The sequence below is a fragment of the Agelaius phoeniceus genome, chromosome 6, assembly GCF_051311805.1.
Source record: "Agelaius phoeniceus isolate bAgePho1 chromosome 6, bAgePho1.hap1, whole genome shotgun sequence".
Taxonomy (NCBI): domain Eukaryota; kingdom Metazoa; phylum Chordata; class Aves; order Passeriformes; family Icteridae; genus Agelaius; species Agelaius phoeniceus.
Window position 1 is genome coordinate 16,250,926 of NC_135270.1, and position 17,173 is coordinate 16,268,098.

Consider the following 17,173-nt stretch of genomic DNA (forward strand, 5'->3'; position numbering starts at 1 on the left):
ATTGTTTGTGTTAGTAGTAAAATACTCACTATTTTCACACCTTAAATAACAGTGATGTTATTTCAGGTGTGAAAATAGTATTTTTACTGTGACTGCTGTAAGACAAAATATGACAAAAGCATTATAAATTTATGCAAATTTGTTTAAAGGGGGTTTTCTGTCTTCATAGAAAAGCTGGCAGACCAAGTGATGCAAAATCCACAGGTCCTGGCAGCTCTTCAGGAACGTCTTGACAACACATCAGTTACTCCTTCCAGTTACATTGAAACGTAAGTAGTGGGCATGATAAAATACTGAAAGACTGAAGGCATAATAGAATATTATTACTGTGTAATTAAGGTAGAAATTCAGAATAAATTATTCACTAAGAAAAATGGTTTACTTAACCTGTGATTCATAGTGTCTTACTTCTGGAAGAAGAGTGAAGTTTTACCTTATGCAAACTTGCAAACAAAATTTTGTCCCGTTCAATATTTACCATGGCTGTTTCTTGTTTTGGATAGAAATAACTCCCTCCCCTCCTTTGTTTCCTTCTGTGACCCTTACTCTGACAGGGTGACTGATGATTTCTATAAGATTGCTCTTCTAGATGTAAGGGAAAGTTCAGTACCTGTGTATCCCTAGTTTGAAACTTAGTTTTATATTGACTGTAAAGTAGATTTAAATGCTGCCTTTAGTAAATACTTATGCTTTTATTTCTCGACTGAGAATAGCTGGTTTAGACCTCTTTTTAGAAAAAACCTAAGTTCTATAACGAGATCTTTTTACATGACTATGTCTAAATGTTTAATAATTGAAAGTGCAGATGGGCAGTGTGTGCTTTATGAGTTTGACCCGTGAAACAAAGCTTTCTCCTGTAGAGTGCACAGTTCTTATTTTTCATAGGTGGATCAACACAAATCTAGTCTCAAAGTTTAGGTGTAAACAAAGGTATTAATTTCAGATCTCTGAACTACACGGGGAGGGTAGTGGCCCCAGGGAATGGAACAGAAGATAACACCTTTGAGAACAACTTGGGTAGGAGAGGATTCTTTCAACTTTCTGAAATAGGTTTTGGAGAAACATGTATGTTTGACATAAGCCTTTTATTTAAAAATTGCATGTAGTTATAAGCAACCTAATTCTCGGTAATATGTGAAATAATGCTGAGGCAACTAACTTTTAACCTTAAATAATTTTGATTTTTAGCTTTCCAAAAGCAGTGATAAGAAGAATTGATGCCTTGAAAAAGCTCCAGGTGAAATGTGCCCATATAGAAGCTAAATTCTATGAAGAAGTGCATGACTTAGAGAGAAAATATGCAGCACTCTATCAACCTCTTTTTGATAAGGTAGGAAAATTATGTATATAATTCTTATTTGTTTGTTCCTGTCAGTTCTGGTTATGGATATATAATTTTCCATCTTCAATTACATTTTTGGGATTTTTTTATCACAGAGAAGAGAGTTTATTAATGGGGAAGCTGAACCCACAGATGCAGAGGCAGAATGGCACAGTGAAAATGAGGATGAAGAAAAACTGGCTGTGAGTATAAGCTGGGTCATCTACTATGGATATATCAGATTGTCAGAGTTAAATTCTTGTTCTTGCCATTGAAAGGACTTTAGTGTCAGTGATGTGTTCTTGTGATGAATACACTGTTATGGCCAGTGAAAGCTTCTACACCATTAGTTCAGCCTTTGTTCAAATTTGTGACTTGGAGGAATTGAGGAGTTGCCTTTGTTGGCACTGTTCGTAACCTGTTAACAGCACCTTCCTGCTAATGGGTTCCATTCCAGTGCTACATGAAACCCTAAGATAATACAGGACTGGTTGGTTCTCTGCCTGTCTCCATTATTTTGGGGGACATCATTAGCTTTCATTTTCATAAATACAGGTGGGACACTTGTCACACAGTCATAAAACAGAATCAAGCTAATAAAGTGTCTGCTTGGCTGGTGGATTCCTACTTGTCCATTGAGTAGGAGCTGTCTAGATTTAGGAGGCATGATACAGTCTGTGGGCTGCCTGTTACTTTCCCAGCATCATTTCTAGAGATGTGTGCTCAGGCTTTGTCTCAGAAAAGTGACCTACTTAGAAAACTCTGTTTGCCATTCTGTCAGGTTTTCTTTGCATTTTTTCCTTTGCCTGATTCCTTCTTGTTTTTTTTTTTTCTCTATTCAAAGTGAATTGTTCTTTGTTTTTCCTGATCTCCTGAGATTTAGCATGACACAGTGCTCTGTGTGCATGAGCAAAAAACGTTCCTTAGGCTCTGTGTAAATACAGCTTTGACAGGCCATATTCCACACAATAAAATCAGAAATGTGTCTAGATGGGAAATAAATTGCAGCTTTGTATTCTTGGCACATCATAACCCAAGTAACTGCCAGAAACATCTTAAATATCTGCTGCTATCTAGTGGTGTAAAAGAAAAGGTGCAGCTTCCAGACTGAATTCCCAGGGTTGTTTAGGATTGAGAAATTACTTCCTCATTCTTCTTTTTTATAACATTTGACATCAGTTATGTGGAGGACATCCTGTTTCCCAAAATAGTAATAATTAGACACAGCATAATAATGAAAGATACCTGTAAAAAACAACTTTACAAGTATTCTGCAAAATGGGCAAGCTAAAACAGCATTTCAGAGGACAAAGTTAAATTTTAAATTTTTAGATGGAATGCTCTAGGTGGCTTATGGAGCTACAGAAATTAGATTAATAGAAAAATAGATATGCATTTGTATTTTTTCTCTTTCTAGAAAGATAGAAAGTGTTTTAATTATTTCTGTTGTGTCAAATCAGTGAAGCAGACACTTGGTCTCTTTAGTCTTCATATAGAAGAATTTCAAATGAGTTGAAAGTAAATCTGAATTGTGTATATGCTCAGTTGTGTAAATGAACCTTGTATCACTTAACTTCATTTGCAGAGGATTAAAAATAAATTTTAAATGTTCCTTTTACACAGCTTCAGAGATGGTAATTGTTTTGTACTTCTATCTCTGTTTATTAAATATACTAAGAAGTCACAATTTAATTTCTCAGCTGTTTCTGTATTTCTTTTCCAGGGAGACCTGAAAAATGCAGTGGTAATAGATGAAAAAGCAGAAGAAACAAATGTCAAAGGAATTCCAGACTTCTGGTTTACTATCTTTAGGAATGTAGATATGCTAAGTGAATTAGTACAAGTAAGTTTTTACTCCGAAATGAACAACTTCTGCTGTGTCAAATGAATTGCTGCTTTTCCTGTTAATAGTCAGTCCTTGTGGAGTATGAGTCAATCCTTTGGTGTAAGACACGAAATCTTTTGAGTCTTTGGAATCCCTGAAGATGCTTGAAATGATGTACAAGCATTTTTAGTTTAATCCATAAAGCAAGGTTATAAGAACACCTTGGATTGGTTGAATTTATGTTCAATAGCTTAGGTAGTTATGCCTGCACTTGTATTAGTGGCTTTTAATGCTGTTAAAGAAGAATTCCCTGGAGTGTGTCTGCCTCTGAATCTGACTGGTAATAAATACCCTGAATGAAGTTACTGTATCTTCAGTAATACATCCTAGCAGCTTTGTTTACTAAAAATGAGACCTAAAAGAGAGTTTGGCGCATAGAATTTGCAACTATGGTTAAGAAATTTAGATCCAGATCTTTACTTTAGCTGAAATAGTTGAATTAGTTACAAGGTTTGATTCTTTCTTAATGAGAGCCTGTTTTTCTAAATATTGCCTGCTGAATTGGATTTTACTTTTTTCTGCTTAGGAATATGATGAACCTATCTTGAAACATCTGCAGGATATTAAAGTTAAGTTTTCTGAACCAGGACAGCCTATGGTAGGTATTCTCTGCTTGTTTCTCATGAAGATTGTAGTAATGAAGTGAGCAGCATTCCAAAATACTCATTCAGCTCTCTTTGGCTGTTGTTGTGTGTGTGGGAGGTTTCTTTCTAAGTTATTATTTTCATGCATTGCCTTTGAAAGATTTATCTCCAGCTTTCCTGACTCTTTGCTCTTTCATTCTTAGCCTGGACAGCTCTGACATGACTGTAGTTTCTAGATTAAAATTCTGGCTGAGATCTGTCTAGTTTTTGCTTTCTTTTTCTCTGTCAAATTCAAGTGTAGCTGCTCTTAGTAATACAATTACATGTCTGCTTTTGATTTGAAAATGTATTGTGGGAAAGATTCTGTGTATCAAATATTCTATCAAAAGCAATATGACTTGGTAATACTAATCAAAGACAATGATTATAGATAATATGCCTGTTGAAAAGAATAGAAAATAGATAGTATTTTAAAAGCATACTTCATGAGTATTTTTTAAAGTACTACTTCATGTTTTTTAAATTTTGGAAATTTGTTCTTGTTTAAGTTTGATCTACAGAAACAGATACTCTGTTTGTGGAAAAGAAGTTGATCTGCTGCTTATTCAGTTTATACAGACTATACTTATTTCTTGAACTCCCTTTGAAGGGGAGGCAGGGAGAAGGATGGAATTTGAGCCTACACATACTTTCTTTAAATTTTGTCATTCTGGCCTTTTTCTTATATTTGGTATTTTTTGTTTTGCCTTATGGAGCAATGGTCTTCTGATAATGCTTGAAATAAAGGAAAAACAGCCATCATTGAAGATTCACATAAGAAAGATGGGAGGACTTTCTCAGAATAGCTTTTAAAGGTTAATAGCAAATTGTTTCAGGGTTCATCTGGGTTCTGCTTTTTATTTCTTATGGTCTTTATTCTGCTAGTACTGAAACACTCAGGCTGATAATTGGCAAGAAACTAGAATGGCAGAGAAAAACTGAGAATTAAGTTTTTAAAGATTGCAGGGCTTAGGGAAAGGATATGAGTTTTAGGAAGAAAATGAGTTGTCTAAGCACAAAATAAAGTATTCTAAGAAATTGCCTGTTGTGTCTTGAAGCATATCTATTCAATGGCATTTGGATGAGATCGGAATAGGGTTTTTTTTTTGCCTACATGATTTTTGTGTTCTAATTCAGCTTTGTTTTATAGTACTTTAAGCTGGAGAACTCTTTAAACACTGGATTTATCTGATCTTGCACTGTTCGTAACCTTTTGACAGCATTTTTCTGCAAAGAGGTTCCATTCCAGTGCTACATTAAATCCAATAATGGAAGGCTGACAAACTCCATGTCCCTTCTGTATTTGGAAACAAAGGATATGTTCCTAACTGCTTGAGTGAAACCTGTTCTGCAGCTGTGTGTGACTGTCTTTCAACAAAATCTGCAGTTCTTTGTTGAAAATTGGTGCAGCAGTGGTAGCTTTGTACTGTATGAACTTCACATAACCAGTGAGTCATAGACACACATATTCTGCTGGGGATTAGGTTTTGCTGCTCGAGAAATACGTGATAATTAGGAATTTTCTGATTTAATGTTGACCCAAAACAATTAATTGTAGTATGGCACTCCAAAAGTGGATTTACTTGACTGCAATTAAAGTGCTTCAAAGCCCTCTTTGTTATGGCTTGCACATAGAAACTTTCATCTGCATGAAGCATAAATGACTCCATTACTATTTACTTTATTTATAACCACATGGGTAAACTCATATGTATTTTATAATTATAATTTCTATTTACATATTTATTAGGACATCGGGATCCTTAGCTAGCATATTGAGACCTGGATGATGTATCTAGGCATAACTTAAATAGCTTAGAAAAAGGCAGTTGTTTTTTTTTTTTTTAACTTCATGAGCATATATTTGATAAAAAAACCCCCAGAGATGCCCACATAAAGAGTATTGGAAAGTTTATTACAACACTTGAAATATTATGTGGAGCTTGGAGCTTCTTGTCTCCTAATTAGCAGGTATACAGTGAGATGCTGAAATGCAGTGTGTGTGTGTGCAGATATTTTTGTCTTGCTAGCCCTTGGGATCCTGCATGCTAAATAGTGCCACTGGTTGGTTATTTATAGTCCCAGTGATGGTTTATGGGATTATTTGGGTATGAGTGTTCGTCACTGGTAGTGGATCAGCTAAGTTTGTAACTCTTCCCCTGAGCATGTTTGCCCGAGAGAGATTAGCCTTAGCTGAAGGCAGCCTCCAAACCATGCAGCTGTCTCGAATTGCTTTAAAGGGAAGTGAAGCTGAAATAGCCACTGTGAAATCAACACAGATATTCTAGTGTACTGCTGGGTCCCAGTGGCTTCCTGTGCTTAATCAGGGAGCACGGGGTTCGGGGAGGCTGCTGTTGCCATTGGTCTCCATCACGCCTTGACCGCTCTCTTAGCAGGCATGAGTCATGTGAGGAGATTCATGGGGTCTTAGAAAGATTAGGGGCCTTTGGGAGATGAGGGAGGGATAAATATCTGTGATGAGCAGGCTGTTATTAAATAACTGTCCTGAGTTATTTATCTTGTCCATGCATGAATAGCCTTGAGAAAAAGGATGGCAAGGCAGACTTGGTGATAACAGGCAGTTTTCTGGCCTGAGTCTGAAGAATGCTTGGGGAAGTATTATTCAGGGCCGGTCTTTTGGCAGTTATGTAATCTGTTTTGTATGCAGATTAGGGCTAATTCGTAATGCATATTGCTGGGAGAGTAAATCAGATACTTAAAGTAACTGTTACACATGCTGTGGCTGGGCAGTGGTGTTGGAAGCTTTGGCTTTCAGTCCTTCTGTTGTGCTGAGCTGACCTGCAGACTTTTCCCCCCTTCAAGTCACTAAATCACTACTGCTAAAAAACTTTATTCTTTAGTGCTTTCCCTTTCCAAGGCAGCTTGAGTTTTAGTGTACTTTAAAATGTTCATACTTGATCTTGAGTGCAAAGTGAGCATTGTGCAGGGAGTTTAGAAACCTTTACTGAAAAATGATGCATCATGGATGCTGTGGTTTTCTGTAACTGGAGCTTTTTGTTGTCCATGTTAAGAAACTGAATCTTTGCAAATAATTTCTGGGTGCCAGAGGAGGTTCAAACATAGCCAGAAACATCTGCTTCAGGCTGTAAGCTATTGAGACATGTTGGTTTTAGGACTCAGTTTATGAAATCAGTGTTCCTTTGCAGGATTTTCTATCATCAAATGGAAAAAACCCCTCTGATTCCAGGGGGACTGTTTAAATAGACTTTTGTAATCTAAATTGTGCTTTAACTGGAAATAAAGTCTGATTCACTCTCTTAAGATCATGATATTGATCAGACTTGGGGGAGCAGTAGAACCATATGGTGTTGTTACAATGCTAAAATTACTTCATAACAACAACTTCATCCCTAGTGCAAGGATGATGAGAGGCTTCCATAGAAAATGAAATCAAGACTTTTCTGAAAATACCTCTAAGCTTGCTTTCAAGACAGCAGTTCTATATGTGAAGGTGAATGAAATCTACTAATTACCTGTTTATAATTTGAATCTAAGCCAGGGTTGTTGTAGCTTCTTGCACATTTGAAATTCATTGACATTCATAATCTCCTGCTTCTGCTGTAGTTTCAAATATGTTTGCCATCATTTTTTTTTCCTATTTTCAGAGTTTGATTAATGATAATTATGCTGATGAACTATTTCATAGATGAAAGTTAGTAGTAACATAAAATTTCTTCCAGTCTTTCTCATTAGAGTTCCACTTTGGGCCCAATGACTACTTTTCTAATTCAGTCCTGACAAAAACATACAAGATGAAGTCGGAGCCAGACAAGACAGATCCCTTTTCATTTGAAGGACCTGAAATAGTTGATTGTGAGGGGTAAGGAAAACTGAAATTCAAAAAAGCTTCTGAAGTACAAATGCATAATTTTTTTTTGCTTATTGTGATAATGATTAGTAAGGATAAAATTGTTACTGACTTCAGAACTGGGAACATTTGTAGGTATGATGTTGATGTTAGTCTCAGCATGCAGAAGTAACAGATGCATAGATGGAGATATATTTTAACATCGTACATTTTAAACTCAACACCGTTCAAATTTAATAATTCTCTAATTAAGGTAACAAACCTTTTATTTCCACATATCTGGGTAAATTATTTTTAGTTCTTACCTCTCACAGACTACCCCCATCCTCAGTCTGATGAGTAGCCTTGGACTCTCTTGGATTCTTGTCATATCCTTAGCAATTTTTATTCCAGCAGTAATTGGTTTATTATTATCAGGCAGGAATAGGTCATATTTATCATGTGTTCTTTCAGCCTGCTTTGAGGCTGGAACATAAAGGTTATGCAGTTCGATCCTGGCAGCTGTGGCTAGTGCAGCAATTTTTTTAAATTTTATTTTTATTGTGTTTGCAACACATGCTCAGAAAACAGCTGTGGATGGTGAATTCTCATGTCTGTTCTGGAAGCCTGTTGAGTTGGACACCACATTATAGTTTCTTGGGGGTAAAGAATTGTTCCATCTAAGCAAACCCTTTCTATTCCTATCTAGGATTACTGCTCTATAACCAAATTCCAGTGCCAGAGCAGAGCTGACACAAATGAAAAATGGCTTTGTACCCTATTTTTCTTAGCATCTAAGTATTCTTTTCTGTTGGTGATTATTTGGTTTTTAGGTTTTTTCTACCCCTTCAAGGATGTGTTTTGGTGGTTTGGTTTTTGGGGTTTTTTAACTCACATTTAAGGTATGCCAAATACTTGGTTTTGTGAATGCATGCTGACAACCTCAAAACCTCTTGACTTCTAGTTCTACATATTGTTGAATCCAGCATTCACCTGCAGTGAGGCAAAAGTTCTTCTTGGATGTTTAGTTAAAGTTGTGCCTAAGTAACGGACTACTCCTTTTTAAAGAAAACTTTAGTTCATTACAGCAAAATATTTTCTGTTTAAGTATTACAAAGGAATGCTTTCCTGGATTGTTGATTTGTCAGAACTTTGATTTCAGTTGATGTTTCCTGAGGAAGGTGTTAAATAAGGTACAAGTAGAGCAGGAAAACATGTCTGTGCCTTGTTATACAGGTTAAGTATAAAACTGGTGACTTTGGCCATCTGTCTATAGGACAAGGTATTTTGGAGGCATTTCAGGGTTACTGTGACACCATTTTTTCCTTTGTAGGAGTATTAGCTGTGTTTGCCCCTCACTATTTGCCATGTACAGCTTTGGGTAAAACTTGTTTGAATGGAAAGAGACTTTTTGTTGAGTGTCAGTTTGTACAGCAGCAGAATGGAAATGAAAATTAGTCTCTTTTCAGCTTGATGTGGTTGGCTGCCAGGTCAGTCTGAGCACTGCTCTTTAGACAGCTCTAACATCCCTCTCCCTGGCCACTCTTTGGACATGCATTTTTAGGGTAAATGGACACTACCTTGACCTGTAGTTAAAGGATATCATGTAATGTTTTCTAACGGTCTGACTGGTGAGATTTTCTCTGGAATAGCTTTTAATCCTGTCCTTGGTTATAGAAATCCAGTTGCTGGGCCAGAGGAATCGAATTACAGGTGGAGTGAGGGCAGTGATTACTCTGCCAAGACAAACTTGTATAGCATTTTCATTTAGGAAAATATTTGACCTGTCCAACATACACATAATCTCTAGAATATGACCCACTTCATAACTTGTCAAGCAGCTTTATCTAGAGAGTGATAAGCCATCTTGGCCTTGATGTTGCTGCTCTGCTGCTCAGTTCCTTCTTTTCCCTGGTGCCTTGTGTTAAAATGCTGTTTCTCGCCTGCTGTCTCTAGGTGTACCATTGACTGGAAGAAAGGAAAAAATGTTACAGTTAAAACAATCAAGAAGAAACAGAAACACAAGGGCCGAGGCACAGTTCGGACAATTACTAAACAAGTACCTAACGATTCATTTTTTAACTTCTTCAGCCCAATTAAGGGTAAGTGTGGAAATTTAATAATTCAGGATCCTTAAAATATGTAGTTATGTATTTGTATTTATATGACTTTAATATTCAAATTGTTTATGCTGCTGCATTGTAAAGTGCTTACTAGAGGAAGATTGCAAACTCTTGCCCATCCAAACAGATGATTTTGTTCTGTTATTCTGTAGAATTTGACCAATAGGTGTGCAGTGTAAACAGGAATCCTAGTAGGGAGAGTCTCTCCTAGACTCTCTTAAAGAAGTTGACATGTTTTACCACAGGATGGCTCCATGCATCAATTTGTTTCTAACATGCAAAAGAGCTGTGTTCCATTGTTGGTCAAGTTACAGCACAGCAGTTTCATTGAAACCTCTGTGTCAAGTGACATAACTTTCTGTCCTTTCTTGTAGTAAACCCCATAGATTTAGGAAAAGCACCATGGAGAATCTGAATAATAGGCATGCTGAAACAGCAAAGGAAATTCCTGTCCTCCGCCCTTAACCTATCTCTGTAACCCTATAAGGCAATGTCATGTTAACCCCTTACCATTGGTCAAGCTTGGATCCTTTCCAACCCTATAAAAGAAGCGTACTGTACCCCATTAGTTAGAAGAAGAAGAGCAGAGACCCTTCACGGACCTCCCGGAATAAAGCCATCTCCGTGGAACAGCCTGTGCCTTCTCCTTCTCCTCTCTCTCCATCTGCTGCAGCCTCCAGCCCAGGGCAAACTTACCTAGCAAGCAGGGCTGAAATCCTGAGAGCTTGCAATCACTATAAGAGAGAGAAGCACTGAGCTTGCTGGGAGTTTGAGCCGTGGCGTTGGCATGAGCGAGCTTCAGGCACCCGCTCCCTACTCAGGGACTGAGCTCCTGAGCCCTATTGCTCTGCCTTAGGATAAGGCCGGAACAGAGGCTTTATTACTTTCTTCTGGGAGTAATTAGTGATCCCTGATACTCCATACATAATTGTCCTATTTTCCTAGTCTAGTGTTAGATATGTACTTACATTTCAGACAATTCTGATGGATTCCAACACCATTATTTTTTTTCTTGGTCCATCTTTCATTGTCCTCTTCTGCAAACATAGGTGAGGGAAGTAGTTTACTTTGTGGACTAAAGGGGTCCTACAAGAAAGATGGTGAGGGACTTTTTGGAAGGGCATGTAGTGACAGGACAAGTGGAATGGCTTTAGGCCAAAAGAGGGCAGGTTTAGGTTAGATATTAGGAAGAAATTCTTACCTGTGAAAGTGGTGAGACACTGGAACAGTTTGGAGCATCCATAACTTCTCTGGGCATTCTTGGAAATGTTCAAAGCCAGACTGGATGGGGTTTTCAGCAGCCTGGTCTTGTGAAAGGTGTCCCTGCCCAGGGTGGAGGGGTTGAAACTTAGTGATCTTCGAGGTCCCTTCCGTCCCAAACTGTTCTATGATTCCAGAGGTGTACTGAACAGAATGGCTCTTGATTCTGTTGTGGGCTATTATGAACTACCTGTCCCTCCTAATTACTACTGCAAATGCCCATGTATGTGGGTTAAGAAACATGGGATATGTATTTCTAAAGTTGGGTTTGGTACAGAAATGTCGTTTAATTTTTGTTGCTGCTTTGAGGAAGGCATGGAGATTTGTCTCCTGTTGGTGTTACGTTGTTCTTTTAAATACTCAAAGGGTACATTTTGGAATTAGCAGTATAAGACAAGACACTGACATCTGCTGGCAGTGGATAGTTACATTTTCAACTTGAGAACTGAGCCAAATTATCACTTTCACAGTAGATCACATGGTAATGTAGGGAAGGGAAATACGTTTTGATTTGTGTTGGGGTTTTTTGCATTGATTTGGTTTTTTTTTTTCTTTTTTGGTCATTGGTTAGTTGGTTGTTTTTTTTCTTTAAACAAACAAAACATCCACCCTGTTCTATGCTGGTTATAGCACTGGGCCTCTTCTCAACAGTGCTTTACAGATTCATGTCAAAATGTTCACCTATTTAGTTCAGTTGTTTTGGGGAAGAGGAAGTGATTTGTAGTGCTCCAGCCAAATGAAGTTACTGTAATTACAGCATTAATAGAGAAACCAAGTATGTTGATCTGCATATCCTCTGAACCCATCCTTGTAGAAAGAGCATTTCCTTTGCAAAAATCTCTGACATCCAAATGGCAGCATTGATGCTTTAGCTACATGTGAAATTCTTACGATTTCTGTAGGTTTAACTTAATACTAATCTGGATTGTCATAGTTTTAACAGCTACCTTGTGAAGCCTTTATAACCTCAGTGTTTTCAGGTATGAGAAGGTCTTTATACTGTGTTTTGTCATCTTGAACATTGAGGTAGGTGAGAGTATACAGGCATTTCTTAAATTTGTTGTCTTTTCTTTTTGCAGTATCTGGTGATGGAGAGTCACTGGTAAGTTTTTTAAACAGCACAGTTGCTCTTTGCCAAGTCACTGTATAGTGACTATAGGGTTCTTTTATTAAGTACTGTGTATTTTTATTGTTACTTTTGCCTTTAACAAAGCTGGGCTTCACCTTTGATAAAGTGAAAGATACTGTCAACTTCTCCAAGTTTGACAGTTTACTGTTCCATAATTTGCTGATCCAAGACCTTTCCAGTGTCACTGTTGGGAAGGTCATTATTTTCCCTGCCCACTCAGCAGTACTGTGTGGCTGGTACCTGACCTGAAAAATCAGCCTGGAGCATTCTGAACAGTTCCGCAGCATCAGATGCCAGAGCCAGCCAGGTCTGAGCTTTTTAATAAAAGGTGTCTTGGCAGGACACTAACCTGTGTGTGTAAAGTAGGAAGCTTGTACAGAAAATCTCAATTGTGCAAATCTAGATTTAGCTTTTATCACAAAATGTACTGAAAATACCTGTGACCTGAAGGTTGGTGATGACAGTATGATGTTTTCCCAAACATGTTACTTTGAAATATTTTCATCTGCTTCTGTGTGTCACATCACATTTGCAGTAGAAAACTCAAACTGATTTGTCTTCCAGGATGAAGACTCAGAATTCACATTAGCAGCAGATTTTGAAATTGGACATTTCTTCCGTGAAAGGATAGTCCCTCGTGCTGTGCTGTACTTCACCGGGGAAGCGATAGAGGATGATGATAATGTATGTGTGCAATTAGCATCTGGTTTATTAGTCAGCACATAGAAACATACTGCTCCTTTTCTGATTAGACTAGGGTGAAGTATTAATTACATGAGAATAACAAAAAAACCCTGAAGAGATCCTGCTACTTGGGGATAGGAAAGGGTCATTCAGCTTGCTATAAGTTGTTGATCTGCTTCTGGAAGGAGCTTAGTTTCAGTTACAGTGTTTGAATATGTTACACCTATTACTGCAGAAGTTTTTATGCAAATACTAGCAGAGCTAATTAAACCTTGGGTTTGCTTTTCAGTTTGAAGAAGATGAAGAAGGTGAAGAGGAGGTAAGATGCACACTATTTTTTATAGATTACTGATTACCCTTTCCATTCCAGTGCCAGGAATAATTCTATTTGGAGCAGAAAACAGTTGTTCATAAATGCTCTTGTTCATGGTACTTCTTTCCAAAAGAGTTCAGCATTCATGACTTGAAAAACTGTGCCTGGTTTTTCCTTTTCATAGAAGTACTTCCTGCAAGAGCATATATCCATTTTTTTATCCAGTACTTTGAAAGCTGTTTTCTGACGTGAGTCAAAAATTAAAGACAAGCTTTTTTTTCTAGAGTGCTGCATGGTAAATATTTGTTCCTTAGGTGGTAGTGGAATTTCAGCTGTCAGCTTTTAGCTGTCATAAGCTTGAAGACTGGGTCTTACCAAATGCCAAGTGAAAAAGGGGAAGTGTGTAACTGCTCAGCATAAGTAATTTAGGCTGGCTCTGGTCTATTTGCAATAATGTTGTATGAACACAAACACACTATGAAAGGCTTTGCACAAAATCACTAAATGTTACCACACTTAAATGAACTAATATCCTTTACATTTTTTTTGCTTTACTGCTTTTACTGTGCTGTCTTGTTAGTTTGTCAAAGGTACATCCCTGATTGTTGTCAGCTTCAGCATAGCAGAGTACATCAGAGGTTATCAAGCTGATCTGATGTGAGCTGGCAGCCTTCAGCATGCAGTCTTTTTTTTTCTCTGTGCTTAGGCTGTTGAGTCACTAAACATTTTCATATTTTTATTTTTTTAAGCTGGGTATTGATAGAAGTGTGTATATGTATTTTTAATTGGTTTTCAGTGCCAGATGTTATCACTTGGATGTAGTCGTGTGTAAAACTGAGTGCAAAAATCCTGCAGAGGAAATGCATAGCCTGTCTAGAGTAATCTAAATAAAGTGGCTCTTTGGAGGGAGACTGAACTAAAGAACAAAATCAGGCATGTATATTACCAGAACTAAAATTCCAAATAATTTGTTAGGTAGAAGTTTAAAAGTTGCTGTGGGACTGCATTAGCAGTGTACATAGGAAGGTTGCCTTAAGCCATACTGAGACCTTTATACCAAGTTTTAAAGATTTTGTATTTAAAACTTGTAAGATGCTGAATTCTTTAAAATTAGCCCAATGCTGACATCTGAAACATTCTGGAATACAGTGATAATATAATTTGCTAGTTTGCTTTTTGTCCATTACAAAAAGTTGCACTTTTAACCTATTTTAATTTCTGTTAGTTTATCTCTATTTTGTCATAGGAGTTGGAGGGGGAAGAGGAGGGAGAAGAGGAGGAAGATGCAGAGACTGATCCTAAGGTAAGGACTTCTGTGTGCTTAGTCATAGCACAGACTATAATCATGAGCAGTGTAGTTAAGGGTATGATAGTTTGTGAAAAGATCAATCAAAAAAACACCCTAGCTTCTGACTGCAGTGTTTTTATTATCTCCAACACTCAAATTGCTCTTCAAAGAGAAGTTAATGTTTCCATCAGTTGAGAAAATGCAAGCTTTTGCTTCCAACATGCACCAAGATAATTTCCAATCTGTGTGCCTTTGCTTCTTAATGGCATCTCTGTGTAATGCTGATACAGTTTTCTTTCAGAAAGGTCATATTTAGATGTTCTTTGGCTGGACTTCAAGCTAGAATTAGTCTCACAAATCTCAACTAGCTTGTTTGTTTATGTTATTTTCCTTAGAATTGTTCCTTATCGTTGTCCTGATGGCTGCAGGTTAGACTCTACATGTCTGTACTTGGTTAGAAATCAAAAAAAGTCAGTCCTCAACTTTGAATTTTAAACTTTATGATACCTGGCTTAAAATTCAGCCTTGAGGGTTAGTGTTCCTTCTGATAGGTATTTTTCAGATCTTCAGTCATGGTAAATGCTTATATTTAGTGAAGCTGGGACAGTGATGACAGACTTGTGTTCATGTAGTTCTTAAAACATCATAAAAGCTTTCAATTTTTTATAAAGACAGGTGAAAAAGTGAAAGGCATGCAAAACTGCTTGATCTTTGGATAAAAGTCTTAGCAGCTTGACATGTCACTCTTCTGGTACAGTTTTATACATCATCCTATCATTAGTAAATGGTTTTTGTCACTATCAAGAGTCAAGTTTGTTTTTCTTTAATGAGAAATACTGTATACTAAAGAAAGTCTATCTTGTACAAAGATCAATCAAACAGGGTTAGATTGGAAAAATCAGTATTCTGACTCTGCTCTGTAGGATTCAGATGCAGTGGTGTACCTGTAAAGGGTAAAAGTTGGACAGCTGAGAAACAATGTTAGTTCTACATCAACATATGTTTGTGTGAAGTATCCTTCTAGAGGATTTGGTATTCTGTAGGGGAAAAAATCTGAAGTTATCTTGGAAGGTTATGGTTGTTGCCTCCTGTATTATTTTGTACATTTCACTTTTCATCCATGCTGACAGTTGCTTTCAATTTTTTCCCATTTAGGTGTAATATAAGTCTGTTATTCATTCATACATTTCTAGGTAAGGTGGAATTCCATTCATACCTAACTTCCAAGAGTCCCATTTGTAGTCATGCAATGTGGTTTGTTTTCTAGGGTTTTCTGTTTTGTTTTTGGTTTGGTTTTTTTTTCCATGTATGGGGAAAAGAAATGGGGGAATGGTGACTTCAGAGTTTAAGTTTTATTAGTAAACAATAGAAAGAAATGGGTAGGGATGAGTGCCTTTAAATCATATAATTAAAGTAGATTTTTCAGAATGACTCTGCCTTCCTGGCACACTTCCTGCTTTGCCTTTCTAGCAATCAAACTGTATTTCATATAAACATGATAAAAGATACTGAGACTTGTCAGACTATTTTTCCTTGTTTCTGGTTTGATGTTGCATCTCTTTACTGTTTCTAATGCACTTGCAAATTATTTCTTAAATATCTTCTCTGCTCTTCCTAAACTCTTCTAAGTCATCAGCTTACTTACTATGCCTTTTCCAGCATCTTATTTATGCTGCCTGACAAAGGCAGGCAGTCACTCTTAGAAGCCTTTTCTTGATCTCTCATGATTCTGAACAGCTATTGTTCTTCTGTTCATCTGTCTCTTTATTTAAAAGAAGAAAGAAAAATTTCCTTCTGTTGTATACTGTCATCTTTCACCTTTCATCCCATTCCTCACAGAGAACAATGCCTGCAACAGCCTCCATACTTCTTCCCCCCCTGTATTTTAGGCTTGTGTCTTTTTATTTTAATTATTTAGAAGAAGGTATAATCCAGCTCACTCCCTCTGCATAGATAATGCCCTTCCTTGCCTTTGTTAAACTCAAAATGGAGCTGTGCTTCTGAATTGTTTTAGTGCACTGGTGGTTCACCTGCAGCAGTAGAACATCTGTTTGTCGCAGTGGCTGCAGTCTGTTACACAGCTGTATTCCCTCCCTACAGTTAAAATTGTTAGCCACTGGCTCCAATTTTTCAAGTCAACTTGGAATTATTTTATTTCATTTTTTGACACTGATACCCCAGTTCTGTCCTGTTTTCCATTCTTTTTCCTGCTCGTATCATTTTCTGATCCTTTTGTTCCCTGTTCCTTGCCTTTCTTTGCCTTCCAGTTCCCACTCCTTTCTTTTCTTTTCTAGAATAGTTTTCTTTTCCATGTACACAAAAATAATTGGTCTGTTTTCCTTTCAAATCCAGTTTCTCCTTTTCAGTCATTTCCATACTACCTCTTCCTTTATTGTTGTAGTGTATTTGTTGTATTGTTGTAGTACCTTTGCTGCATGTCAACACTTTCTGCTTTGCAAACTTTTCCTCCTTCCTTCCTGTGAGTTTTTTAAGTACATTGGAGTTGTTCAGATACAACCAGATCATTATCATCTCTTACACAAAGCACTTGTGCCATGTCTAAGTTGTGGCTTTGGAAGACTGAGCAGTCAGATGATTAAAAGTAGCTTCAGAAGATGCTACAAAACTGGATAATGTAGCTGGTTTTGTCTAGTGCATTTTTCTATGTGCTTGCATGTCCCATTCCTTTAGCTGCCTGTATTTCACCTTGCTGAGGCTGTGCTTGAATTGAGAAGTAGC

General features: G+C 37.3%; 1 protein-coding gene and 2 non-coding genes across 5 annotated transcripts in view; all 3 read left to right on the plus strand.

Annotated features, from left to right (window-relative positions):
• NAP1L4 (nucleosome assembly protein 1 like 4) overlaps window positions 1-17,173 on the plus strand; it is a 28,704-nt gene that overhangs the window by 6,491 nt on the left and 5,040 nt on the right. Inside the window, exons 4-15 of one of the 3 annotated variants that reach the window (XR_008534423.2) lie at window positions 170-269; window positions 1,189-1,330; window positions 1,438-1,524; window positions 3,045-3,164; window positions 3,733-3,804; window positions 7,531-7,670; window positions 9,594-9,739; window positions 12,100-12,122; window positions 12,714-12,833; window positions 13,123-13,152; window positions 14,372-14,449; window positions 15,590-15,627. Coding sequence is in view for 2 of the 3 variants with exons in the window: in XM_054634597.2 (XP_054490572.1) it covers window positions 170-269; window positions 1,189-1,330; window positions 1,438-1,524; window positions 3,045-3,164; window positions 3,733-3,804; window positions 7,531-7,670; window positions 9,594-9,739; window positions 12,100-12,122; window positions 12,714-12,833; window positions 13,123-13,152; window positions 14,393-14,449; window positions 15,590-15,595 (1,043 nt within the window). In the remaining variant the exon portion in view is untranslated. The remainder of the gene's footprint in view (window positions 1-169; window positions 270-1,188; window positions 1,331-1,437; window positions 1,525-3,044; window positions 3,165-3,732; window positions 3,805-7,530; window positions 7,671-9,593; window positions 9,740-12,099; window positions 12,123-12,713; window positions 12,834-13,122; window positions 13,153-14,371; window positions 14,450-15,589; window positions 15,628-17,173) is intronic. The other 2 variants (XM_054634597.2, XM_054634595.2) reach the window with 2 other exon arrangements.
• Window positions 1,724-1,851, plus strand: LOC129122291 (small nucleolar RNA SNORA54). Its single transcript, XR_008534561.1, has one exon. It is a non-coding gene; the product is annotated as a small nucleolar RNA SNORA54 (small nucleolar RNA).
• On the plus strand, window positions 5,024-5,144 carry LOC129122292 (small nucleolar RNA SNORA54). Its single transcript, XR_008534562.2, has one exon. It is a non-coding gene; the product is annotated as a small nucleolar RNA SNORA54 (small nucleolar RNA).